The sequence below is a fragment of the Lagenorhynchus albirostris genome, chromosome 13, assembly GCF_949774975.1.
Source record: "Lagenorhynchus albirostris chromosome 13, mLagAlb1.1, whole genome shotgun sequence".
NCBI classification, from domain to species: Eukaryota; Metazoa; Chordata; class Mammalia; order Artiodactyla; family Delphinidae; genus Lagenorhynchus; species Lagenorhynchus albirostris.
In genome coordinates this window covers 28,605,729-28,631,511 of record NC_083107.1, presented here as the reverse complement: position 1 = coordinate 28,631,511, position 25,783 = coordinate 28,605,729, and the positions used below count along the sequence as shown (strand labels likewise).

The window sequence follows — 25,783 nt, the reverse complement described above, 5'->3', positions numbered from 1 at the left end:
GGGAGAAACTTCATTTTTTTTCTATACTGTGGAACAAAGAATGATCTGTTCTTTGAGAGACTGATAGAACCTGCCTCCAAAGAAACCATCTTGGCCTGATGTCTTTTTTGGAGGTAGTTCTTTGAGATCTCTTCCACTTTCAGGAAGTGATCTCTTCATGTTTTCTATTACTTTTGAATTAATTTTGGCAATTTATATATATTTTTAGAAAGTTACATACTTCATCTAGATTTTCCAGGGTTTTTCCATTGATTTGGGTGTAGCAAATCTCTTAATATTTTTATTCTCTCCATGATATCGTTTTTTTTTTTTTTTCCTGCGGTACACGGGCCTCTCACTGTTGTGGCCTCTCCCGTTGCGGAGCACAGGCTCCGGACACGCAGGCTCAGCGGCCATGGCTCACGGGCCCAGCCGCTCCGCGGCATGTGGGATCTTCCCAGACTGGGGCACGAACCCGTGTCCCCTGCATCGGCAGGAGGACTCTCAACCACTGAGCCACCAGGGAAGCCCCATAATATCTTTTTATTTGATCTTTCTTATTCCTAATGGTGTACCTACTTTTTAACATTAGATTTGGTAAATAATCTAATGTTTATTTTTTTGGTCTTTTGAAAGTTTTCTCTGGAATTGAATTATCAGTTGTAATATTCTCCATAATTCTACTCATCATTTTCAAATTATCTTCCTACTTTTCTCTAACTTCTTGAGTTATCAGGTTATTTATTTTCATTCTTTTTGTATAAAAGCAAGAATATTTAAGACTAAATTTTCTTTTGAGTACAGACTTGGCTACCAAGTTTTAAGGCATAGCCCTCTTACTCTTGGTATTTTCTAAGGATCTATGATTTTAGTTTTGGTTTTTCCTTTGACTCAGAAGGGTTTTAAGAGTACATCTTTAAATTTCTAAAAGGTTGGAATTTTTGAGTTTCTCATTAGTTTCTAGTTTTATTATTGAGGTCAGAGAGTGTGACTGGTAATGGGTTTATTCCTTGGACTTTATTGACATTGGCTACGTGGCTTTTAATTTTTTCTAAGTGCTCCAATGGTGCTGGAAAAGAAGGTGTAAGTTCTGTTTTTAGATTACATGATGTTTGTGTATTTAAATGGCTCTGTTAATCATATTACTCAGAATCTCTGTCTCCATATTCTTTTTTTAAAAAAATTTACTTGGTTTTTCAAGACTGAGGGAAATGTAATGACTTTCCCACAGCTATCGTGTTCCTGTCATTTCCTTGTACAAAATACACTGATTGTTGCCTTTTTATGCCTGACTCTGAGCCTGAGTCATAAACTCAGATCTTTAAGTATCTGAGCTGGGGAAGAAAAGAAAGACTTAAGAGGAATCAAACAGCTAACTTGAATTCCATTCTAACCATTCCTACTTCTGTGTACATATTTGCCTGTGTGTTAGCGTGTGTACTTTGGGGGGATATATGTGTGTTTCAGCATACACATCTCCTTGGGCATGATTGTGTAAATATGTTCTTTTGTGTGTCCGTGATTGGGCGAGTTTGATATGTGTGTCTGTGTATGTTTATTCATCCGTGACATCTTTTTCTTCAAACTGAACTTAAAACATCAGGGGCGGTGTCTGCCTTGCTGGCTGTTTTGAGAGTCATTACAACTCAGAAAGCTCTGCTACCCTGTATCTTAACCCATCTGAACCTCTTTTCCCCTTTTTGGCTGCAGAAGATCCTCCTGGTAAGTTGGTCAGACAGAGACTCTCTGTAGACTCAGCCTTACTCTGACACCCACTTGGTGCTCTGTCTAGGCAGCATATTCTGGCCACACACATGGTGTTAGGGCCGTACTTCCAGGATGGGTGGAGACTCTGAGAACCTCAGTCCACGCTGTCCCCATTGTACCTGTTCAAGTTCCCTTTGTCTGCCTGCAGCATGTGCTAACCCTTAATAAGGTAGAACAGCATGTCCTAACCCTTAATAAGGTGGAGCTTGATGGACTGGGCATTGGTCTAAAGGGAGCACCAGCATTCCCAGAAACTCATGATGGGGTTCAGTTCATTTTATGGAATCAGAGCAAGCTCCTGAGAGATCCCCTAGTTGACCGCCTCATACAGAGGAGGAAAGCGGGCCCCAGAATGGGCTCTCCTGACACCTTGTCCTGGGCCCTTCCCATGGAACTGGGAGAGCTTTACCGGCAGCACAGACCCAGTGCCTGGGCCTGCGTGGGTTTTGGGGGAGACCAGGCAGAGTGATAATCCCACCTTCAGAGAGCTTGCTGACTCCCTGAGTGACCAGACACCTGCACAGGACACAGCTGAAGGAGCATTCTAGACACAAGAGCCAAGAGGGCCTTGTCCAGGAATAAACGGCGGGGAGACCAGTGTGTACCCCAACAGGCTCATCCACCTTTGCCCACAGATATGAATAAGCGAAGGAAGGAAGGGGCAGAGAGTGTGTTGTCACTAACTTCCTTTCTCCTCACCTAATTTCCCCCATTGAGCATAGTGTCTTTTGAATAATGGGCACTTAGTATTCGTTGAATTTCAGGGACTCTGCCTTGATTTGACCTTGCAGGAGACTAAGTTCTGATTTTGGAAGCTTTTTTTTGGCTGTGGTCTGGCGGGGATCAGGATAGCCCTTTGGGGTCTGAGTTTTCCTGGGTGTACTGTATTTTATTAATAAATAACACTTTATTGACATTTCCCCCCAAAGAGTTATCCTATGTATCCTCTGATTTTAGCTTCAGTATGCCCCTGGAATGCAGGGGGACTGTGATGATTATGCCCATTTCACAGAAAGGAAAAGGGAGGCCCCAAGAGCTTAACAGAATCACACGGTGCAGGTAGGCAGGGCCAGGGCGAGAGCCTCTGCCTCTCAACACCAAGCAGGTGTGAAGACCTTTCTCCTGACTGCACAGTTGGCCCCTGGAGAGACAGAGAGTTCCAGCTCTCTGCTCCCCCGAACTCACACCAGCAGGAGAGATTTGCAGTCCAGGCCAGCCCATCAGCCTTGCTTGGTGTTGGTCCAGAAGAAACTTGCTTGGCAAATTCTGTTTCTGAAACAGTCTCTTTTTTTCTACCCACTCAGGAGGAGGAGTTCATTGATTGGTGGAGCAAATTCTTTGCCTCGATAGGGGAGAGGGAAAAGTGCGGGTCCTACCTGGAGAAGGACTTCGACACTCTAAAGGTGAGCCCTCCTCACAATGTCCTCTTCAGTCTAGCAGTCCCTGGGCATGTGCACTGGGCAGCGGGAGATGCAACTGAAAGAGAATATATGTATACCTATATGTATATGCATATATATTTATGGGTGAAATGATACCTGGGATCTGTTTTAAAATGCTCAAGAAAAGTAAGGATGAATTATTTAGATGATGTGGGTCACCCTGTGATAGATGTTCATAATATTAAAGTTGATTGAAATTGCAAAATATTGAAAATTGTTAAAGCTTGGAGATGGGTACTTAGGGATTTGTTATACTATTCTGTCTCTCTTAAAGTTATTTGAACTTTTCTATTATAAAAATTTTCCATTAAAATAAAAAGGAAAGTCAATGTGAGAATGTACCTCTGATTCCCCCACCTCTGCAACTGGGATAGAAATTACCTAGCACATATAAAAATATGGTAAACTCTGTTTCTGTGGAAAAAAACCCCAGAGCCCGAAAAACAACACAAAACCAGGGATGAGTCAGCCAAATTCTGGTATTTTGAGGAAATTCCACAAATACAGTTATACTTTTTAAAAGCAGACTACTTTTAAAAAAGATAACCAGAGGTGACTCAAAATTACTCCCTGAAGGAGTTACATAGTGTCATGGAGAGGGTTACCAGGTAAAATTCAGGATGCTCAGTTACACTGGACTTCAGATATATAATGAATAATATTTGAGTATAAATTTGCTTTAAATATTGCACAGAACGTACTTATATAACAACTATTTGTTGTTTATCCGAAATTCAAATTTAACTGGGTGGCCTGTATTTTCACTTGCTAAACCTGGCAACCCTACCTAGAGAGCAAGAGGGGGCCAAGGCTGTCAGACATGCAAGAAAAGCCCAAGGAGCTCCCTAACAGGGACTAGGTGAAGGAGGCTTGAGGCTTATTGTAGTGGTGGGTGACCAGTATGGAAGGTGATCTCACAAGGCGGCCACAGCTGCCTCGGTATGGTACGTTGGACGCCCCCATGTCATTGTACCTGGAGACCTGGAGGGGCAGAGATGAGGCCTCAGGCAGCAGCAGTCAGAAGGCTCAGGCCTCCCCAGGCAGCAAGTTCTTTGTTGACTTGGTAGGTGGGTGTATGAGGCTGGGCAAAGAGACAGAACTATTTGTGTACCAGGAAGAAGGTCCGACACATTAAGTCTGGCATGTGGTACTGTGGCCTTGCCAAAAAATGAGAAAAGCCAAGTAAGAATGAGGACTCCTGCCAGGGTGGCCCATGGCCCTGGCACCCTTGCCACTCCCTCAGATGCCGGATGCTGAACTGGCACCCAGCCCACCAGCTTGACCTCTCTGAGATCTGTGACAGTTTCCAAGTGAAAATGGGCTGTCTAAAAACAAAATGCATTCAACCTGTTTCTGGGGGGAAAAGCAGATCTGGAAGAAATGCTGGTTCTTTAGGGATCAGTAACCACCACCACCAACATGGGTCTTTGAAAAATAGCTTGTAGTATTATGGAGAGAATGGAGTACACAATGGGTGGGGGGAAAAAACCCATATTTTGGAAATTGCTATCATAGGGAAAAAAAGACAACTCATAGTCACAATAGTGAAAGATAGAAAACAAAGATACAGCAGGAAAGCATAGAAAAGCAGAAATCATAGAAAAACACAATAGAAAAAGAATATTAATTTTCCTAATAAATAAAACTGGGTTACAGTCTTTTACTAAGTGATAAGGACTCAGACTTCATCAAAAGTCAAAATTCATTATCATGTCTTTAAAGGACACATCTAAGACAATACAACTTAGAATGGCTAAAGTAGTAAATATTTTGGCAAACAAAATAAAGTAAGTATGAACAAAAGAGAAACAGATAGAAACTAAAGTAAAAAGCAAAGGAAACAAAATGGAGTGTTTTGTATAAATAAAAGATATACATCTCAGTGCAAAAACTCTCAAACATTAATGTTTGGAACAATAAAGCTTAGAAATCCTTAAAGCAAAAATGGATAAGAATATATGAAGTACTACCTCACACAAATGAAGGCATGAAATTACAGAAATTAAAATTGCAGTGGTGATTTTAATGCACCTCTTTCCTAGACAGATGAAACAGGCAACCAATAAATAAGGAAATAAAAGATCTGAATAACAAGGTAAATATTTTCTAAGCTACATCAAGAGTAGCTTTAAAATAGAGAATAAAAATAATTTAAAAATGGAAAATGCATTTTTCCTAATGCTCAGAGAACACTTACAAAATTTGATCACATATTAGGTTAGTAATAGGCTACCAAAAGCAGAAATCATACAAGACAGATTTAAATGCAATAAAACGAGAAATTAATAACAAAAGTTTAAACAAAAAGACCAACCACTTGGAAATTTAAAAAGTATTTTATTGGGACTTCCAGTATGAACATGGCTGCATAAGTCAGCATTTTTCACTTTTTCTCTTTGGAAATCATTCAAACCCACAAACTTCATTTTCAGTAAAAGTTGGAAACAAATAAAACCCGCAGACTCCAAAATACATGTAAGGGCTGTCCAAAGGCAACTGAGATTGGGTAGAAGCCACTCGGCAGTAAATGAAGAGAAGATGCATGAAAATGATGAAAGGTCATAGTGGTAGCTGATCTCAGAAAACCCCCTACTTCCTAATAAAAGAATGTGGATAATTATTTAAGACAGGCTATGGATTCATGCGGAGTTATTATCTATTCTCTTTACTTTTGTGTGTGCTTGAAAATTTTCATAACAGATAGTTAAAAATATAATTCCCGAAATTGAAGTTTCACTGTAAAATATAAAAATATGTCCTTTGTTCACAACAATGGACATGGGAACTTTGGAGACAGGTTCAGGCTGGTGATAAAAGCTTCTTAGACCTGATTTGGTTCAGAGAAAACAGAGAAGGTGGAGCTACACAAGAATCACACAGATGAACCATATTTGTAGGGAACAGCCTGCCTCTGTTATGGGAACAAAGGAAATAACTGGTCTAGGAAAATCTAACACATTTAGTGACAAGTAATAACAAAAAAAAATTAGCACAGTATTAATTTAAAAATACTATGAAAAAAAGAAGAGAAAATATATAACAAAACTTAACCAAAAGAAGAGGATATATATATACCCACCAGAAAAATTTCTCCAAGGAACAGATGAGATGAAAGATTTTGCTGTTAACTTTTTAGAAATAGGGTGGTCAGAATGCAAGCAGAAATAAAAGAACGAAGGGCTGGTGAGATGAGAAGATGTGAAATATGAGCTAGTAAGATTCAGGAAAGAAGGAGAAGAAAACATGAAATTGGAAGGAGCACAGGACAGAATGGCCACATTGGAAAACACAGAAAGGGGCATAGAGGACAGAATGAAATGGAAATAAAGAAAGAGTTATAAAAGAATAAAGAGAAAATGACAAACATAGTAGTCAGGGAAAGGAGATCCAACATTTGCATAATTGGAGTCCGCAAGGAGGACAACCAAAACAAGGAACTAAAACAAACAGCTGATAGTTTAATAAAACTTCACTGAAATGAAAGAATACTTGAGTACGCATATTAGAAGGTCTGCTGCGTGTCAGGAAAAATTGACCCAGATTGGTCAACCCAGGGACATACTCTAGTGTAGTTATTGGACACTAGAGATAAAGAAAAAATTCTCTGGGTAGACATACATTCTCCCCCCACACAAATTTAAATAATTTAAAAAAGGAAAGAAATCAAAGTGACTTCACTTTCTCTACAACATTTAATGCCCAAAGATGATAGAGCACCATGTGTAAGATCATCAGGGAAAGAAAGGGTGACCCAAGGATTTGACATTCAGCCAAGCTGCCCTTCAAGCATAAAGGCTACAGACACACAGGTATTCACATTCAGGAGACAGGTAGTATGGCTCCCAGGAGCCCGTCTTGAGGGACTCCTATGGGATGAATTGGAGCTCATCTAGGAGCCATCTCAACTTGGAGGTAACTGGGAAAACCATAACAAAAGGACTGGTTGTGAGCATATTTTACCTTAGGCCTAAGATGGAAACAAATGGGAGGGTTAGGGTAGCTGGACAGAATGTAAATACCTTATATACTGAAAATGTAGAAATGATAAAACTGACAAAAGTTAGGTAAAGAGGAAAGAGGATGGAATACAGAGTAAGGGCACTGATAGTCATATTACAGAATAAATAGAATTGACAGATATTATTTAAAATTGGAAATCACGAAATGTGGAAACAACCTAAATGTCCATTGACTGATGAATGAATAAACAAAATATGGTAATTACATACAATGAAATATTATTCAGCCTTAAAAGGGAAGGAAATTCTGACCCATGCTACAACATGGGTGAATCTTTAAGACATATGTTAAGTGAAATAAGCTAGTTGCAAAAGGGCAAATACTGTATGATTCCACTCATGTGCAGTACTTAGAGTAATAAATTCATAGAGACAGAAAGTGGAATGATGGTTGCCAGGCACTGGGGGCGGGGGGAGAAAGGGAGTTATTGTTTAGTGAGTTTGGGGTTTCAACTGGGGAGGATGAAAAAAATTCTGGAGATAAATGGTGGTGATGGGAGCATAAAAGTGTGACTGTACTTAATGTCATTGAACTGTACACTTAAAGTGGTTTAAAAGGTATGTTTATGCTATTAATATATGTAATATATAAATAATAAAATTGGCAAATCAAATAATAGGCATATAAGCAAATTATAAGCAAACAGCACGAACATAAACATTAAGATAGATAATATTGTCTAAAACTAGGTGATAAAGAGGGAGAGGGAGGAAGATGAAATTTGATTATTTTATCATTGCTATAGTGGGGAACCCATGAATACTGCCCCTAAAGACACAATAATATTAGAGCATAAACTCAGGTCATTTTAGCTCTCAGAAAAACTAAAACACACACACACACACACACACACACACACACACACACACACACAGAGAAAACAGACCATGCAAAGATTTTTAGAAAAACCCTATGAAACTAGGAAATACAATATAAACATATTACATGACTATGTAAATATAATACAAATGTAAAACCAGACCAAACATATCTGTCATATCAATACATGTCATATCAATCATTTATTAATCACAAAATTTAAAGCAGATCTCAAAGCAAAATCTAACTCTAAAATAAAACACTTCATAAAAGTTGAATATCAAAGATTGGGAAAGTGTGTGCCAGGCAAATGCAGATGAAAAGAAAGCAGAAGTCACAATCTTAATATTAGATGAGAGCATACACAGTTCCCCCAAATTAGATGAGACAAAGAATGGCACTTTAGAATGCTAAATGCTGCAATTCCTAGTTATGATGGTCATGAGAATATCTATGTGCTAAATAATACCTCAATATTTACAAAACAGAAATTACAAGAGATAGAAGAAGAAATAGAAATATACTGGTTTGTGGCGGAGATTTTAATTCACTTTTCTCAGTTCATGTCAGATCAAGGGGACAAAAGCATGAGAGGATATAGAAGACTAAAGTAATTACTAACCTGATTGAACCTGGTAGCTTGAAAATAGAGACACCCCTATGGCACAGTTACAACATTGGCATATATACACTACTATGTATAAAATAGATAACTAATGAGAACCTACTGTATAGCACAGGGAACTCTACTTAGTGCTCTGTGATGACCTAAGTGGGAAGGAAATCTAAAAAAGAGTGGATATATGTATACGTATAACTGATTCACTTTGCTGCACAGCAGAAACTAACACAATATTGTAAAGCAACTATACCCCAATAAAAATTAATTAAAAAAACTCCAAAACAAAAATCGACCATGTGATAGAGCATAAAGAAAATCTTAATAAAATTCAAAAAGTGACGAAACACTGACAATGTTTTCTGAATATAATGCCATAAAATTAGAAATTAATAACAAGCTCAAAAGCACAAGAAAACTTCTATCTGGAAAATTTTTAAAAAATCAACTCTCTTTTAACAATTCTTGGTGAAAGAGAAAATATAAGAGAAATTGCAGAATATCTGGGAAGCAAGGATAAAACCCTACCTTTTAGAACTTACTGGTTACAGTTAAAGCACTATTCAGAGGAAGTTTATAGCCTTAAAAACTTACGTTAAAACAAAAGAAAGAAAACTAATTACACATATAGATTTTAGATCAAAAAGTAAAAATAAAACTATAATTATGGAATGCCAAGAAAAGAAAAATGAACACATTATACATGAAAACAAATGGGGCAATACTAAGGCAGTAGTAAGCAGAGGCAATTTCATAGCAATAAGTGTTTTCCTTATCAGAAAAGAGGGAACAAAGTAATTAAAATTTCAACTGAAGAAATTAGAAGAAAAAAAATCCTTAAAATAGTAGAACAAAATAATAGAAATAGAAGCAGAAATAAGAAAGTGAAAACGGTAGTATAGACACCTCGAAGAATTGGTCTTTTGACTGAAATGATGCAACTATATAAATATGGCAAGAAAATATTCAAAATGATACATACCAAATGTTAACCAAATAATTAGTTGTCATTTTTGGAAATCAGAATTTAAGGCAATAATAATATTTTCTTTATATCTACTTACATTTTCTAATTTTTAATAATGAAGCTATATCACTCACGTAATTAATTATTTCTTAGAAGAGATAGAACTTGAGCTTCATGGAAGAGATAGAACTAGAGCTCGGCCTAATGAGAAAAAATGTTTAGCGAGATGAGAAAGGGACTTACCTGAAGTACAGTAGGCCCTCTGTGCCCGCGGGTTGCATATTTGCAGATTCAACACATGGAATCCGCAGATATTGAGGGCCGACGGTCTTGCCAGTCAGTTTCAGATTATAACCAATTTTAGCATGTATATTAAGTGGGTTAATATCACTATTAATTAAGTACATTTAATCATCTATAATAGAAGACTACTGCTTCATTTAGGTCTAAGCAATGCTCTAACAAGTAAAAGTCATTGTTTGAGAGGAGAGACAAATAAATTGAGTTGACAAATTTAAAGTGGTGCTCAAAATACATCCTCAGCCCAGTATTTGATCCACTGCCATTTGGACATCCTGGACAGTAAGGATTTTGCTGACTTGTGAATCTTCTAGAGTTCTGTCTTGATCTTCAAATAAAAAGTCAGTTAACTTTTCATTTATTTGTTTGACTGTGATCTTATTCTCAAAAAATGCACCACCCATGTATCTGATGACTCTCGGGTATCTAGAATATTGGATTAATCAGAAAACCCTGTTTTCCAACATTGCTGAACAAATGTCTTCCCCTCTTACTCCCTTCTCTGGTTCCCCCTCCACCCCGTTTCTCTCTCTCATCTCCATGATTTGCATCCTTTTTATCTCTGCCTTTGTTCTCTTCTTCTCTGCCTCTCTTCCTTCTTGGCCCCCTCTCTTACCTCCACCTCTCCCACCTGCCTTCCTCTTGACCTTTGTTCTCTAATTTGCTTACGGCTTTCCCCCCTCATTTTCTTCTCTGTCCTTTCTCTCCTTTCCTTTACTTGAACACTGTCATGTTTCCTCTTTCCTTGCTGTCCCTCTTCTTTCCCTCTTTCCTTTGTCCCCCTCTTTTGTCCCCCCATGTGGCAGGTCTATGACACACCACTGGAGAATGTGAAGGACTTTGAGGGCCTGTCTGACTTTTGTAACACCTTCAAGCTCTACCGGGGAAAGACTCAGGAGGAGATGGAAGACCCATCTGTCATTGGGGAGTTTAAGGTAAGTCCTTGAGGACACATCTCGAACCCAGGGAGGCCCAAGACTGGAGTGGCAGCAGTGAGTGAAGGGGGTGGGGGCAGAAGTACTGTAGTAACATCAGTAATGACCCCAGTGCTGCAGTTGGTGACCATGTGGGTGATGGAGATGATGGCGGTGACGGTGATGCTGCTGTTGCAGAATGTGATGGGGGCGATGGGATGGCATTGGGCTTATTGATTGCAGTGGTGATGAGAGTAAGGGACATAGTGGTGATTGTATTGGTGACACTGAGGATGAAAATTAAAGTTGACCCCTCCTTCTGTTCAGGGCCTCTTCAAAATTTATCCCCTCCCAGAAGACCCGGCCATCCCCTATCCCCCAAGACAGTTCCACCAGCTGGCTTCCCAGGGGCCCCAGGAATGCCTGGTCCGCATCTACATTATCCGAGCGTTTGGCCTGCAGCCCAAGGACCCCAATGGGAAGGTAACATTCCTAGAGCTCTCACCTCCCCTGGAATAAATGGTAGGCTGGGGTACAAAGAGGCTGCAGAATTTGGATACACTCTTTGCCCCAGGGAGTTCACAGTAAGTGGGGACACCAGACAAAGATGTACAAACCTGAGGTGGGACTGCATTGGAGTTCTATCAAGGCCAAGTGTTCCAGGTCAGAAAAGGCCAAAGTCAACACAAGACTTTGGAATAATGGGGAAGACTTCCTGGAAGGAATAGGATTCTTAAGCATTGATGGAGTTTCGATAGGCTGGGAGGGAGAAGAAAACCATATTTTAGGAGGAGTCAGAAACCTTGGCAAAGGTTTGAGAGCAGACTCAGTGTAGGTTTAGCACAAGGATAAGGCATAAGGACAAGGGACATTGATGGTGTAGACTGGGGCAGGACTTTGTGGGACTTTCAAGGGTGGGGTGGGGAGGGAAGAAGGAGGGGTAGAGCATGATGGGTAACTGTGCTGGCCTGGCCATGGCGGAGCCTGAGGCAAAAGGAAAAATCAGCAGTCCTGATCCTGTCTTTATTTAAAACTTTGATATTTTCTTCATCATGGACTGTTGGTGCTGGTTTTAATTTTTAAAATATCACATTAAAATGTTGTTTATTTTGATGACTAAGCTTTTTTGTCTTCCCCTTAAATTTTGTGCCTGAGGCGAGTACCTCACTGACCTACTCTAGTCCTGACCCTGAGCGAAGGAGGGGAGCTTGAGGGAGGGCGGGAGTCTGGAGCTACCCGGAGATGGGGGGAGGAACAGAGTAAAGTTGGGAAGAGAGAGTAAGAGGAAGTGGCGAGGCAGGAGTGGGGGACAGTGGGGTTCAGAGGTACGAGGCTAGGGTCTTCTCTTGTCTCCTTAGACAGGTGCAGGCCTAGCCTGTGTCCTAGGTTGTGGGTAGGGGCCTGGTGTCCAATCCCTGCTGCCCTGCTTTTCAAGGTGAGAAAAGCTGCCCATGCCCTGCTGGGAGATCACAGGGAGAGATGGAACAGTCCCCGCCCAGGCACCACCGATGGCCTCCAAGACGTGGCTGTGGTCAAGTTTATATACTTCAAGCCTTCCTGGTGCCGAGACCCTGGCTGCTCCAGAGGCTAGTTGAGGGAATGCTGCTGCTTGTGGGAGGCTGCGCTGGGCTGAAAAAGTCTGGCCCTCTCCACCTGCTGAAGCAGAGGTCACAGACAGGACCCCAGCTTGGCCCAGTCACATATGTCACACAAGCTGGCATGTTTCTTAGGATATGGGCCTGGCCCCCACCCGCCCTCTCCCAGTGGGGCAGTGGATTGGGAGTATGGGGGACTTAGGCGCCCAGTTTCCACTGCCAGAGCCGAGGCTAGAAGCCCACATCGGGGGTGGTGTGCTGGGTGGGGCTGCTGGCCTGGCGGGAGGCAGCTTCTTGATGGTAGGCCCCCTTGCCCCTTTGAGGGGCAGAGCAGTGAAGGAGCCTCAGAAGCGTGTTGGGAAGGTTATGTCGCTGAAGTGTTTCCTTCTCCTCCTCCAGTGTGATCCTTACATCAGGATCTCCATAGGGAAGAAGTCGGTGAGTGACCAGGACAGCTACATCCCCTGTACTCTGGAGCCTGTGTTTGGAAAGTAAGTTGGGGTGGCTTGGGTCTTGGGGTGGAGGTGCCAGTCTGGATCACCCACAGCCCAGCGGGAGAGATGTGGGTGCCACTGGGAAGTCCCCATCTCCTGGAGCAAAGCTGTGTTCCCTAAATCTTGCATGTCTGTAAGGGTGTAACCTCAGCTAGCGCTTCCTTAAGCGCTAAAGGCTTGAGTCCTTGCAGAAGCTCCTAGTTAAACAATTACCTTGAAGATCAGAAATCTAAATGGAAACCCAGAGCATGCATTTGCTAATTCTTCTTTTTTTTAGATCAACTTTTACTTTGGAATAATTTTAGATTTACAGAAAAGTTACAAAGATACTACAGTTTTCGTATACCCACCACTCAATTTCCTCCGCCATTAACATTCCTACCTATCCATGGTACATGTATCAAAATTAAGAAATTGATATTGGCGCATTACTATTAACTAAACTCTAGAGTCTTTTAGGATTTTGCCGATTTTTCCACTAATGCCCCTTTACTGTTTCAGGATCTAATCCAGGATTCCTATTACATTTAGTAGTTATTCTCTTTTACTGTTGCACGTTCATCTGTGGCAGATAGCGGAAGGATGTGGACTCAAGAGGGTAAAATGCTTCCTAAAATCTAAGAACGAGGGAAGGAGGAAGCAGTGCCCATTCCATGGGAGTAGTTCCCAGGCTTCCTGACTTGCTTGCTGTTTGGATGTGAGCGTATTTAGGGCAGAGAAAGGAGAATCTTGAGGGAGGTTGGCAGTTATTTCTCTAGCACCTGTAGGAGAAGGCATGTACCGATATTGTCAAGCGACACACTGGATTCATGAACCGGTGTCTCTTGAGTTAGTTGTAGTCATCTGGCCCTGCAGAGAGACCCAGTCAGCCAGGGGAAATGCCATTTTTGAAGGGGAAACAGTCCTGGCCAATGATGAGCCACTGCCAGGCTGGAACTGGAGGGAAGGGCTGCGGGGAGGATGGTGGGTGGAAGAGAAGAACCCTGTTTGGTGAGCCCCAGTGGCCAGCATGGGGCCCCATGCTGACGGGACCGCGCAGGGCCCAGGGCAGGGGAGGGGAGCTAGTGTAGAAACACGCCTCTCCCTCTCTGTTTCACCATCCCCCTCGGATCACGGCCGCCTGCTCTGCTTGGGGGATCAAGCCTCTGTGAGTCCACAGCAGAAGCTCTTTGTTTCTGTCACCCACGTGTTGACCAGCAGAATTCATGGGACATAATCAGACACAACTTTGATTTTGTCTGCCAGTTTCCTGTAGACATTTATTCTGTGCGGGTGACCTTCCTCACTCCCTGAGTGGAAACTGGCAGGCAGGCCACCTTCCGCTCAGGTTTAGACAGTCCGCTTTGCCGTCAGCCCACCGTCTCAAGTTGATAACCAGAACGCGCATTCGTGTGTCATCAGGAGCGCGCCGGATGGCTGGAGGGCGGTCCCTCCCTCTCGCAGCTGCGTCCACCTTGGGCACAGCGTGTGCGCCTTGGGGGTGTGTGCGGAGGGGAGGAGGGTCTTTGCCCAGTGTCCCCCCCGCCCCTTCCTGCCGTCCTTCGCCATACTTGCAGGTCTAGGACTGGGGAGCCTGTGTGAGAGGAGGGGCCCATCTCAAGTGCTGACTTCGCCGCATCCGGCACCCTTGGGGTGGCAGATGTTTGCTTTCCTGTGGGCTTTTCAGACACCCCCTGAGCCCTCCTAACATAGCTCCTGGGATGTGGCAGGTGCTGTGTCCCTGTAGCGGGTGTCCCCCTCCCATACCCCCCAACCCGTTCTCAGATGGGCCGCCCACAGTCTCGCGCTGTTGGAGCCCCAGATCCCGTGGGACAGGCTTCAGAGCAGCAGCCCCCGCTCCGCAGGCAGCGCCGCAGTTCCGCGCCCAGCCAGGACGGGAGCTCAGCTCCTCCCAAACGTGCCCCCACCTCCTCTCTGCTACAAGCTGCTTGTGCTTCCTCCACCACAGCTCCGGTGCCAGGCTTGGTGTCCCTCCTGCAGGGAACTCATTTCAGGGGAGAAGGGACAGCACTTCTACACTTGACCTCCGTGGGAGGTGACGGGGGGTCTCAGAGCACGGCAGGAGCTCTCTTCAAAGAAACCTCCACACAAATCCTCTCTTAATCCCACTCCAGAAGGAGTGGTGAGGCCCCAGGAGTCCGGAAAGCGGATCCCAGGCCATGCCCTTGGTAAATTTCTGGAGCTCTGGCACCAGGCTCTGGAGTTTCACATCTCTTGTCTCCAGGTGTCCTGGTTGAAACTTCATTTTTAACCTTGTGCTCCATTTCATTCGTCCATTCTGTGGTCCATCAGGCAGGCATCTGCTATATGCCCAGCTCAGATTATTTGGGAATACCGCGCGCACATACACACACACGCGCACGCACACACACACACACACACACACACACCCACACACCACACACACACACACACTCAGACAAGCCCAGCACTGGGAGCGCTGTGGGTGGTGTGCTGTAAGAGCTATAGGAGGCTCGAGGAGGGTGGACTGCAGGCCAGTTCTGGGAGAGGAGGAGGAGACACCAGGGGTGGCTTTCTAGCTCTTGCTCCAGCCTTGCCACCCACTTGAGTTTGCGCTGTGTCCGGTGACCTCTGGGAGCTGGCGTCGTCATGACAACTGCCTACCCCACAATAGGATGTTCGAGCTGACCTGCACTCTGCCTCTGGAGAAGGACCTGAAGGTTACCCTCTATGACTACGACCTCCTCTCCAAGGACGAAAAGATCGGGGAGACGGTTATCGACCTGGAGAACAGGCTGCTGTCCAAGTTTGGGGCTCGCTGCGGACTCCCCCAGACCTACTGCATGTAGGTGCAGGGCACTGGCTGCTTCCCTGACTGTGGGCCGAGCCCTGACTGTGTGCCAACCTGGGCCTAGCACAGCACAGACACTGTCTCTCTCAGTCAGCCCAGGTCTTATCCCCACTCCATAGACATGGAAACTGAGACCTGGACTTGTAAGTGGTGGGATTAGCATTTGAACGTGCTTATCTGAAGCTAAGAACCCAGCTCTTCCTCACGTCTATAATCAAGTTCTCCTTAAGGCACCGTAGAGGGCCTGGAGAGGGGAAGGAGAAGGGAGACAGACAATGGGACACACAGCCCCGCTGGGCCCCGAGGTGAACTCACGTGCGGCCAGCCCCACCCACTTGGGTCTTGTCTGGGTCTGATTCTTTAAAGCTGGAAATTGGAAACATTTCAGTTCCAATTCCATGTGTACGTAAAGAAGTCCTTTCGTCTCTGGGCCTCAGTTTCTCTGTGTGTGAAGTGGGCTCCCCGGTCACGATGAACAGTCACACAGGGTGCCCACAGTCAAAGTGAAGGGTGGGTGATGCCGTGCGTGTGGGTACATAGGCCACTGCACACGCCTCTGCCCCCATTAGTGTCCTGGAGCGTCTCATCTTTGTCTTGTGTTTGGGCCTCAGCTCTGGACCCAACCAGTGGCGGGATCAGCTCCATCCCTCTCAGCTCCTCCACCTGTTCTGCCAGCAGCGCAGAGTCAAGGCCCCCGTGTACCGGACAGACCGTGTAGTGTTTCAGGATAAAGAATACACCATCGAAGAAATAGGTGAGTTCTCCCTCTCCCGCCCTCTCTCTTGTGGGTCCTCTCCTGCTGGATGTAACCACTGGACACAACCCACACCAGCACGGTGTGGTCTTGAGTCTCTCCAGGGCAGCACAGATGGACTAAACTTGCACTTGGTATTCTTGGGACCAATACTTACCTGGGACACCATTGTGAAAATTAGAGGTCAAGGTGGGGCCACGGTCAGGGTGGGTCAGGGTCAGAGCTCAGTCTAAGACCAGGTTGGGGCCTGTCTGAGGCAAGATGAGGGGTGAGTCTGAAGCCAGGATCAGGGTCATGGTTAGGATCAGTCTGCTTCTGGCTTTGTGTAGGCAGACTGGTCAGAGTTTGGGTAGAGCCCACCGCTGAGAAAGTTTTCTACTTAATCATACTAGTCTGCCAGCTTCACCTTGACGGTACCTTCTGAGCCTCCAGTCACAACTCCTTCACCTGATACATCCGAAGGGTGGCAGGAAGCCCTGTAGCCCCCGTCTTGCCTAATGCTCTGGGTCTGTCTCATGCTCCTGCCGAGGGTCCTGCCATGTGCTCCCCGCGTGTCTGAGATGCTCATAGGCCTGCACGGCCCACCCAGAGCAGCTCAGACTCCCCAGAGGTGTTTGCAGACCCAGCTGGCCCCTCGCCTCCTGCTGGTTTCGGAGATGTTTGATGTCAGAGCTGGTGCTGAGGTTGTAAAAGGGGAGGGAGGCTCTGGCTCCCTCACCTCAAATCCCCCTCCTCCTTCTTCGTTTCTCTGATTCTCCAACGTCGTGGCTGAGCCAAGCTCCTTTCCATTAGGCCCTAACCCCTCCCCCAGTCTCTTTTCCTGTAGAACATGCATCTGTTTTAGGGGTGGTCTCATTTCTTACTGCTAGTCTGTGAGCAGCTTAAGCACAGGAACCAGGGCTCATGGTCATAAATTCATAGGAAAAGAAAGCCAGAAAGCTAGAGTTGGTGAGGCCTGACGTCTCCCTGTTTTTGCAGATGAGGCCGTTCAGACCATGAGTGGTTAACAACCTGCCCAAAGTCACGCAGCCGGTTAGAGGCAGAATCAGGTTCCTGGCCCGGTGGTCCTTCTGCAGTGCCGTGCTGCTTCCTTAGTGGTACCTAGTAAAGTGGGCAGGGCAGGTTTGACGGATGAACGTGTGTATGTGTGTGTACGTTAGAACCTGTGCTGGTGAACGTGGGCACACCTGAGTGCACAGACCTGTGTGTGTACGTGTGTATAGACACGTGTGGACCCTCCTACCACCAGTCAAGGTCTCTGTCAGGGGGGCTCCAAGTTCATGTTGCTGGCTGGTTGGCCGGGCTTGTCAGGGTCAGAACCACCACCGTGTCCTCACCCCATCCACAGTACCAGTCCCTGAGCCAACCCCTGGCAGGTAGAGCTGTACCTGGGAAGCACGCAGGGGAGGGGAGGGGTATTCGCATCCAGTCATGCGCCTTTCCTAATGAGTGTGTGATCTCAGCTGCCCTGCTACCCAGCTGTGTGGCTGCCCGGGGCTTCGTGTCTGTCATCTGTGAAATGGGGCTAATAATAGCACTTACCTTTTAGGGTTACTTTGAGGATCAAGCCCTGCCAATATTTATGAAGAGCAGTGCCTGGCTCCTGCTTTATAAGTGTTCTCTGTTACTGCTATTATTTTAGCTACTGCTACTAATCAAAGAGATTGCATGACACAGAGAATACTACTGAGAGCACTTAGATGCCCAATCTGGGAGAAGAGCTCGTGGAGCCTCGGAGTTGAGAGCAATCTGGAAGGGCTTCCTGGAAGGAGTGGGCTTTGGAGGGTGGGGAGAATTTGTATTGGGTGGGAAAAAGGAAGGACAGCTTACAGAAGAGGCTTGGTAGAGTTGGTGGCAATGGGGAATCTGGCTTTTAAGCCCAGAGCCTGTGGACAACGAGGTTTCCCTTACAGAGAACGAGACGTGAGGGCCAGAAGAACTGTGTCTGGGCTAGGGGTGAGGCTGCAGGGTTAACAGCTTCCCGAGGCCCTCAGACCCCCCTAACATCTCCTGCTCACTCTGTCCTGGCAATTTTTTTGTCTTCTCTCTGGGGCAGAGGCTGGCAGGGTCCCGAACCCACACCTGGGCCCAGTGGAGGAGCGTCTGGCCTTGCATGTCCTCCGGCAGCAGGGCCTGGTCCCTGAGCACGTGGAGTCCCGGCCCCTCTATAGTCCCCTGCAGCCGGACATCGAGCAGGTAGGACCTCCACCCTCGGGCCCCAGAGCCCCTGACCCTCAGCTACCCCTCCCCAAGGACAGCTTGGATATCCCAGAAGCACCAGTGGAGACCTCAGGATTTGGCTAATCCCTCGTTGTGGAGTTTCTCCACAGCCTGAATGGTTACCATTGTTGGCCCACGAGGGGACCTCTTGAGCCTGGCCTCCCCTGGCTGCCTGCAGGCCTCAGGGCCTGGGGAATGAGGCTTCTCCTCCATCCCCGTGTAGGCTGGACCTCTGGCTGCCCACAGGTCATTCTGAAGCCTCGCTGTTTCAGCCTGGCCACAGGGAGTCCTCCCCTGCCATCAGTCAGTGACATTGCAGATGGCCAACCCTGTGCTGGGCAGTGGGGAGTTCAGACAGGGCGAGCCTATGACAGAGAGGCAGAGCAGCCATCGGGAGGGCCAGGGGAATCCTCCCAGGCAGAGGGAGGGAGGGCAGAGGGACAGCAGGCCCTGGGGTGACATGGGGAGGCTTCCTGGAGGGGTTTGGAGGAGGGGGAGGAGAGAAAATGTTCCAGGCAGAGATGGGCCGAGGCAGCCTTTGTGGCACTAAGGTGCCTTTGTGGACATGCAGAGAACATCCTCTCTGCTCTTTGGAGCTGAGCTCTCCTCCCCTTGGTGGCGTGGCCACCAGCTCCCCAGAGTGGCACTGCAGGTGTTGAAATGTCAGCTCTTTCACGCTCATGTGAACCAGAAGAAGTTAGGTCAATCCCTGCTCCTTCTTCTGTAAGATGGGGACAGAGATAACAGCCGGCTCGCAGAGAAAGAGGGAGCTAAGTGGTGGCAGGTAGAGTGGTTTCCTGTCGTGGAAACCCTCTGAGCCCCCATCACTAAACCATGCTCTCTGAGCCTCCACAACTGTGTACACCATCCCCAAGGCCGACTGCCCCCTGCCCTCTTCCGCCTGGCACAGTGAGACTCAGCAAACATCGCTGTCTCCAGAGAGCTGCCCTGACCCCTGATCCCCAGGTGCTACCCCAGTCCTTGGCCTGTGGGGCAGTGGGCTCACCCCTGTGGTTGGCCCTATGGTCCCCTTGAGGGCATCTCTCCTACAGTGTGCAGGGCCTGGGGTTTCCCTGTCCTGTGCTCCAAGTATCCAGTGCAGAGCGGGTGATCAGGAGATGTTGGTTGAATGAAGAGGGTGGCGAGAGAGCAGGGTCATGTCTCCCTCCCCAGGGGAAGCTGCAGATGTGGATCGACCTGTTTCCAAAGGCCCTGGGGCGGCCGGGACCTCCTTTCAACATCACCCCACGGAGAGCCAGAAGGTGACTTACCCCAGCCCAGGCTCAGAGCTGAGCAGGGTGGTGGACTGGTTGCTGCGGGTGGGAGCAGGTGGTGGCTCTCGGGCCAGGCTTTGGGCCACTCAGGCCTCACTCTTGTGCGGGCCTGGCCAAATGTCCAGCCGGGCAAGCAGCAGAGTCTTGGGTGAGCTGACTTCTCGGCTTCTCGGACAAGGACTGCCCACCCTTTGGTGGGAAATCCACGTGGATTTGAGTCATCCTTCTCTGCAGGTTTTTCCTGCGTTGTATTATTTGGAACACCAAGGATGTGATCCTGGACGACCTCAGCATCACCGGGGAGAAGATGAGCGACATTTATGTGAAAGGGTAGGAAGTCACCCTCCTTCCCACCCGTCCCGACTCCACGGTGTCGCCCCTGCTCCCTCGGGGGTGGTGGTTGGTTGGGAAAGGGGGAACTCTGGGGCAGGGAAGGGGGAGAACAAGAAAGGAAGGATGGCCTTATGGGAGTGGTCTCTGCCTCTGGGGAGTCAACCCCCACCAGATTTCTTCTTCCACATGAATCTTTGCATTGAACTTACAAGGCTTGAGGATATCCCTCAAGGGAGACATGAGAACATTTTGAAATTTATGACCCATTTGGTACATCAAATTATTTTTCCTTTATCGCTTACCGAGTTCAATGACCTTCTTAGTTCCTTGTTTGCTTACGTCGAGGCTGCGTATTGCGGCGGAGACCTTAACTAGCCGTGTTCTCTAAAATGTGTGTGTCTAGCTGGATGGTCGGCTTTGAAGAGCACAAGCAGAAGACAGACGTGCATTACCGGTCCCTGGGAGGCGAAGGCAACTTTAACTGGAGGTTCATCTTCCCTTTTGACTACCTGCCAGCTGAGCAAGTCTGCACTGTCTCCAAGAAGGTGGGTGCCATTCCTGTCCCCAGGGGTGCTCGTCCCAGGGCTGTCGAACAGCAGCCTGGTCACTATCAGCCGTGTCACTGTCATACCCCTACCGCTGCCCCGCCATTGCTGGAGCCACCTCGGCTACCGCTGCGTAACAGCCACCACCATTGTCCCATCACTGCCGGCGTCACCACCACCACCACGTCCACCACGCCCACTCCTCCTACCTCTGCCGTCATCGCCATCGTTAGCATTGCTGCCATCCCACAATCTCCCCCACGCCAGCGCTACAACCACTGTATGGAGCTAAGTCCAAATCCTAACTAACCAAGCCGCAGGGAGGGCCGTGGGCTCCGAGTGGGGAGAACATTGGTAGGGAAGCCCAGCACGGTCATCAGAGAGCGGTGGGGCAGAAGCCCTGGGGAGAGCGGCCCCAGAGGGCTGTCTGGCCTTCGCTTTGGGTTGTCTGGCCACCCGCTAGGATCGGGTGTTGCTTAGCCAAGTCCCTGCTGCTTCCCCCTTTCTCCCATTTCTGTGCCTGGGGCCTGTGGCCACCGTCCAGGCTAGTATCTCTCAGACCTGGGGAGGCCCGGTGCCTCAGCGTGGGAAGGGCAGCTCCAGAGACCTCAGCTCTTTGTGGGTTAGCATCTTCTAGTTGAGGCCTCCTCTGGGCCGTGAACTCTCTCCTCCTGAAATAGGCGGGTCCCAAGGCGGGTGGTGGCCCCGAGCCTGCCCTTAGGGAGCAGCCCCCAGAGCACAGTGAGGAGGGTGCCGTGTGCAGGCAGCTTCTGGAGGCGGAGGGCCCCTCTGTTGGAGCTTCTAACTACGGCGTCCCGCCTAGAATCAGCTCCGCCTGCACATGCTCTCCTGTTCCACAGGGTGAATACCTCTCTGGAGTTTGGGTCCTGCTGGTCCTGTTTCCTTCCAGAGGTGGCGCAGGGCTCCAAGGCAAAGCTTCTGCGACTCCTCTTTCTGTCCTGAATGGTTGTGTGGCTTAAAGAAGGGAAATGTGTAATGGACCTCGGCTGCCTAGGTCCTCCTCTTCATTGCATCCTTCCCCCATGACCCCTTCCTAACCCAACAGACAGAATCATCTGCACTTCAGAGAAACCAGAATGTTCCGCTGAACATTCTGAAACCATCAAACAAAAGAAAATATGGGTTAAGTAAGGTTAAATGAATTCTTTCACCCAGGGATGCCTACCAGAAAGCAGAGTTTAGCAACAGCCCTGGATGCTGTGCCGTCAAGGAAAGCCTGGCCTATTTGTAGGTTTAATCCTGTTTGCCTTTGTTCAGCATGTTTGTCTATCAAAAGATGTTTCCATAACAAACCAAATGCTGCATTTGCTGGGGAGAGCTCCAAGTCAAACAAACAGCGCCTGTCCTTGCTGTGGACGGAGGGAATGGGGAAGGGCGGCCAGGCCCTCCTTCAGGCCACCTCCCGTGCTCATCAAGCCCTACACGGGGTGAGGCGTGGCTGGGGAACCGAGGCTGAGAGATGCCGATTGGCCCAACACGGGAGGCGGGACCACCTCTCTGTTGTGACTGGTGGAGATGGGTGCAAGGAGTCGCAGGGAGCAGAGTCTTCTGTTCTTGCTACAAAGTAGGAAGAGAGAGAATCTCCTGGCACTGTGGCAGGTGATTTGAGACAAACGACAAAGGCGGGAAGCAGCCATTATTGAGTGAAGGAGACAAAGGGGGAGAGAAAGGCAGAGGGAGAGGGAGCTAACTGGTGGTACCCGGCAGTTCTGAGGGCCCAATGGGATTGCTGATTAAGAATTTGAGGGGGCTCCATTTTGGCAACAGTGGGGTTTCATCTCTGTCCTTTAGACACCAGCAAGGAAGCAGAGAGTTGAACTGACCCAGAGTGGAGTTCCAGAGGAAGAGAGGGGCTGAGGGAACCGACCCATTGGCCCGATGGCCCGCAGGACTGGGCTGGCCTTGGGAGAAAGAGAAGGCTATGGGGGGTGCTGAGCTGGGAGGAGACAAGGAGGCTGGGAGTGGCCCGGAGTGGTGAGGGCTGAGGGAACGGGACTTCCCCCCGCTTGGTGCCAGGCTCCGGAGAGGGCGGCTGGAGGGGTGTGTGTGGCAGGGGTCAGAAGAGGAGGTTGAGAACAATCAAGGGGTTCTGAAGTCATCCAGGAACATGAGGGAGGAACTGGCTTGACCCGAGACAGGGCCATCGGGTCCCTCTGGGAGAAAGGACGCTGGAAGGCGGGGGGAGCCGTGCCCACGGTGGGGCACCAATTAGCTGGTCTGGGCTAGGGGACTAAGCCTGGGGGCGGTTAGTGCAGCGGCACTGCACAGCCTCTTGGCTCCTTGGTCCTGCTGCAGAGCCAGCCCTCTGCCGAGGGGCTCAGCGCCTCTGGCAGGCAGGCCCTCCAGGGACCCCATTAACCAGACGAGACTGTTGTAAAGTACAAGGTCTCCTTTCATCCGGCGGCTTTGAACCACTGCTGGTTGCCCTGGCCGGCTCCCCACCTGGAGCCCAGCACACCCACCGGAGCGGGCCTGTGCGTCAGGCACCCACCCTGCAAATAAACAGCTAGTAAAAGGGCCCAGACTGGGAACGTAATGAGTGCCTGGGACCTGGGGGGCCATCCCCAGGCTGGAGCCCCAGCCCAGCTGCTCCCACCAGGGGCTGTTTGAACCTCTGGCTCATTACTGAGCCCATAAACCGGGCCGGCCAGAGGCACGGAGGATGCTGGCGTCCTGTACAGGCAGGCCTGCAGAGCTGGCCATAAAAGCCCCGCCGGAGGAGGGAGGCACCTGCAGGAGGGCTGGGGCCTGGAAAAGGGGGAGGCACCAGATGGGGGCTGGGAGCGAGGGGCCAGGTGGGGACCTGAGCCCCTTCACCAGCCCAGGCAGCAGTGCAGGCTGCAGCCAACTGCTTCACAAGGTGATCATTCCTCGGGGGCACCGGCCACGGCCTTTGGTCACGGGACCTCTGTGGGGTCCGTGTGATCTGAAGGGGCCACCAAGGCTGTGTACACAGGGCACCTGGGCCCAGACAAACTCTGTGGTCAGCAGTACTCCCTGACTCCCGTGGAGTCTGTCCCCCTGAGACTGGGTCCAGGTCCCTGCTGTGACCTGGCACCCACCATCTGCGGGATGGTCAGTGGGTCCTTGCCACGCACTCAGGTAAAGCTACAATGATAGGACAGAGAATAGGTGTGAGTGGGAAAGCCCCAGGGACGGTCCTTTGGGTTGAGTGTGACTGGACCCAGGGGTGGATCCAGGCCTCAGCCTGCCGGTCCCCAGCCCTCAGCTGCTCCACGAGGCCTTGGTGGAGAGAAGCCCAAGACAGTGCAGTTTCAGGCTGACTGGTCTGAGGAAGCGGGGAGGGGACAGCAGGGGGCTGGTGAACTTCCCAGCACCGGGAGCTTTCGGTGTGCCCCAGGGCAAGCTCTTGGAGGTGAAGGTGGGCTGGGCTGGGGACACTGCCCCCAGTGCCAGATCCTTACCGTGGTGTGTCGGGGGGTCCCCCCTGACACCCCGGTTCCCAGCCAGCCCACCTTGTCCCCAAGATCACAGGGGCAGGATTAAGAGACTCTTGAACCTGACTGACTGGGTAGGAGTCAGCTTGCCATCCAGCTTGCCACTTCCCAGCTGGGTGACTTGGATAAATTACTCGCTCTGGTTTCCTCAAGATAGTATCTCCTCATAGGTCGTTGGAAGCATAAATGATTTCATAGTGGGAAAAGGCTGATGCCTAAGAAGTGCATATTAATGTTGTTTTTATTACCTGTCAGACTTTGGGCAAATTCTCAACTTCTCAAAGCCTTTGTTACGTCATCTGTAAAACGGCAATGAGAACCTTGACTCATGGAATTGCGAGGATTAAAGGAGCTACCTTATGTCAAGTGAGCCTGCGTGGTCCCCTCCTGGGCCCTTGAACACTGCCCTCTGGGGTCTCAGCAGTCTTCCTGCCAGGACCTGACTCTGGCAAGTCCCTAAGGGACGTCCCCCTCCACTGCCTCCTCCAGGCAGCCTTCCAGGCTAGAAGGGACCACTGCTCCTCTCTAATCGTGCTCTCCTTCTTCCCCCTCTGCTTCTCCTCTGGGCCAGGATGCTTTCTGGAGACTGGACAAGACAGAGAGCAAGATCCCCGCCCGAGCGGTATTCCAGATCTGGGACAACGACAAGTTCTCCTTTGATGACTTTCTGGGTGAGCACCATTTCCGGTCAGCACCATCTTGCCTGTCGGGGCTGCCCCAGAACCCCTCTCTCAGGCCTTGTGGGAAGGCTGGCAGGAGGATCAGGGAGCTCAGGGTCACTGGTCCCTGGTGCTGAGTGAGGTCGGTGACACAGGGTAGTGCCAGGGTGATCAGGGTGGCCAGCAGGGTGGCCTGCCAGCCGAGGTGGCATTGAACGCTGGGCCGTGTTGGAACAGGGAGCGCTGGCTTGGAGGACGAGGTGGAGATGGTGCCTTCACAGGGTGAGGTGTGGGGCCTGCTGGCTGGACTGTAAGGAGCCGCCCCATCACAGCTATAAAAGTTCACTGGGAAAATGTGGCCTATCCCTACGGTAGGATGTTATTCAGCCACAGAAGAAATGAGATCATGCTACACCATGGGTGAACCTTGAAAACACACCAAGTGAAAGAAGCCAGACGCAAAAGTACAAATATCGTATGATTCCTTTACATGAAATGTCCGCAATACGTAATCCACAGAGGCAGAAAGTGGTCGCCGGGGATTGGAAGGAGAGGAGGTTGGGGACCGACTGCTCGTGGGTCTGGTGTTTTTTTAGGGGTGATGAAAATATTCTGGAATTAGATAGTGCTGGTGGTCTCACAACGCTGTGAATATACTAAAAGCCACTGAGTTGTACACTTTACAATGGTTAAAATGGTGCATTTTGTTATGTGAATTTCACCTCAGTAAAGAAATAGTGAACCTGTGAGAAAGGCGGTCCAGGAAGTCACGAGTCCTGTGTTGCAGTTCT

The 25,783-nt window shown here is 48.5% G+C and overlaps 1 protein-coding gene across 29 annotated transcripts in view; it reads left to right on the top strand.

The window, feature by feature from the left end:
- Positions 1–25,783, top strand: part of DYSF (dysferlin) — a 222,709-nt gene that overhangs the window by 181,176 nt on the left and 15,750 nt on the right. For all 29 annotated transcript variants that reach the window (XM_060168906.1, XM_060168916.1, XM_060168912.1 and 26 more), the window contains 11 exons: positions 3,051–3,149; positions 10,720–10,848; positions 11,155–11,310; positions 12,822–12,913; positions 15,552–15,722; positions 16,340–16,482; positions 18,539–18,678; positions 19,876–19,964; positions 20,211–20,306; positions 20,713–20,854; positions 24,905–25,004. In XM_060168906.1, the coding sequence (XP_060024889.1) occupies positions 3,051–3,149; positions 10,720–10,848; positions 11,155–11,310; positions 12,822–12,913; positions 15,552–15,722; positions 16,340–16,482; positions 18,539–18,678; positions 19,876–19,964; positions 20,211–20,306; positions 20,713–20,854; positions 24,905–25,004 (1,357 nt within the window). The remainder of the gene's footprint in view (positions 1–3,050; positions 3,150–10,719; positions 10,849–11,154; positions 11,311–12,821; positions 12,914–15,551; positions 15,723–16,339; positions 16,483–18,538; positions 18,679–19,875; positions 19,965–20,210; positions 20,307–20,712; positions 20,855–24,904; positions 25,005–25,783) is intronic.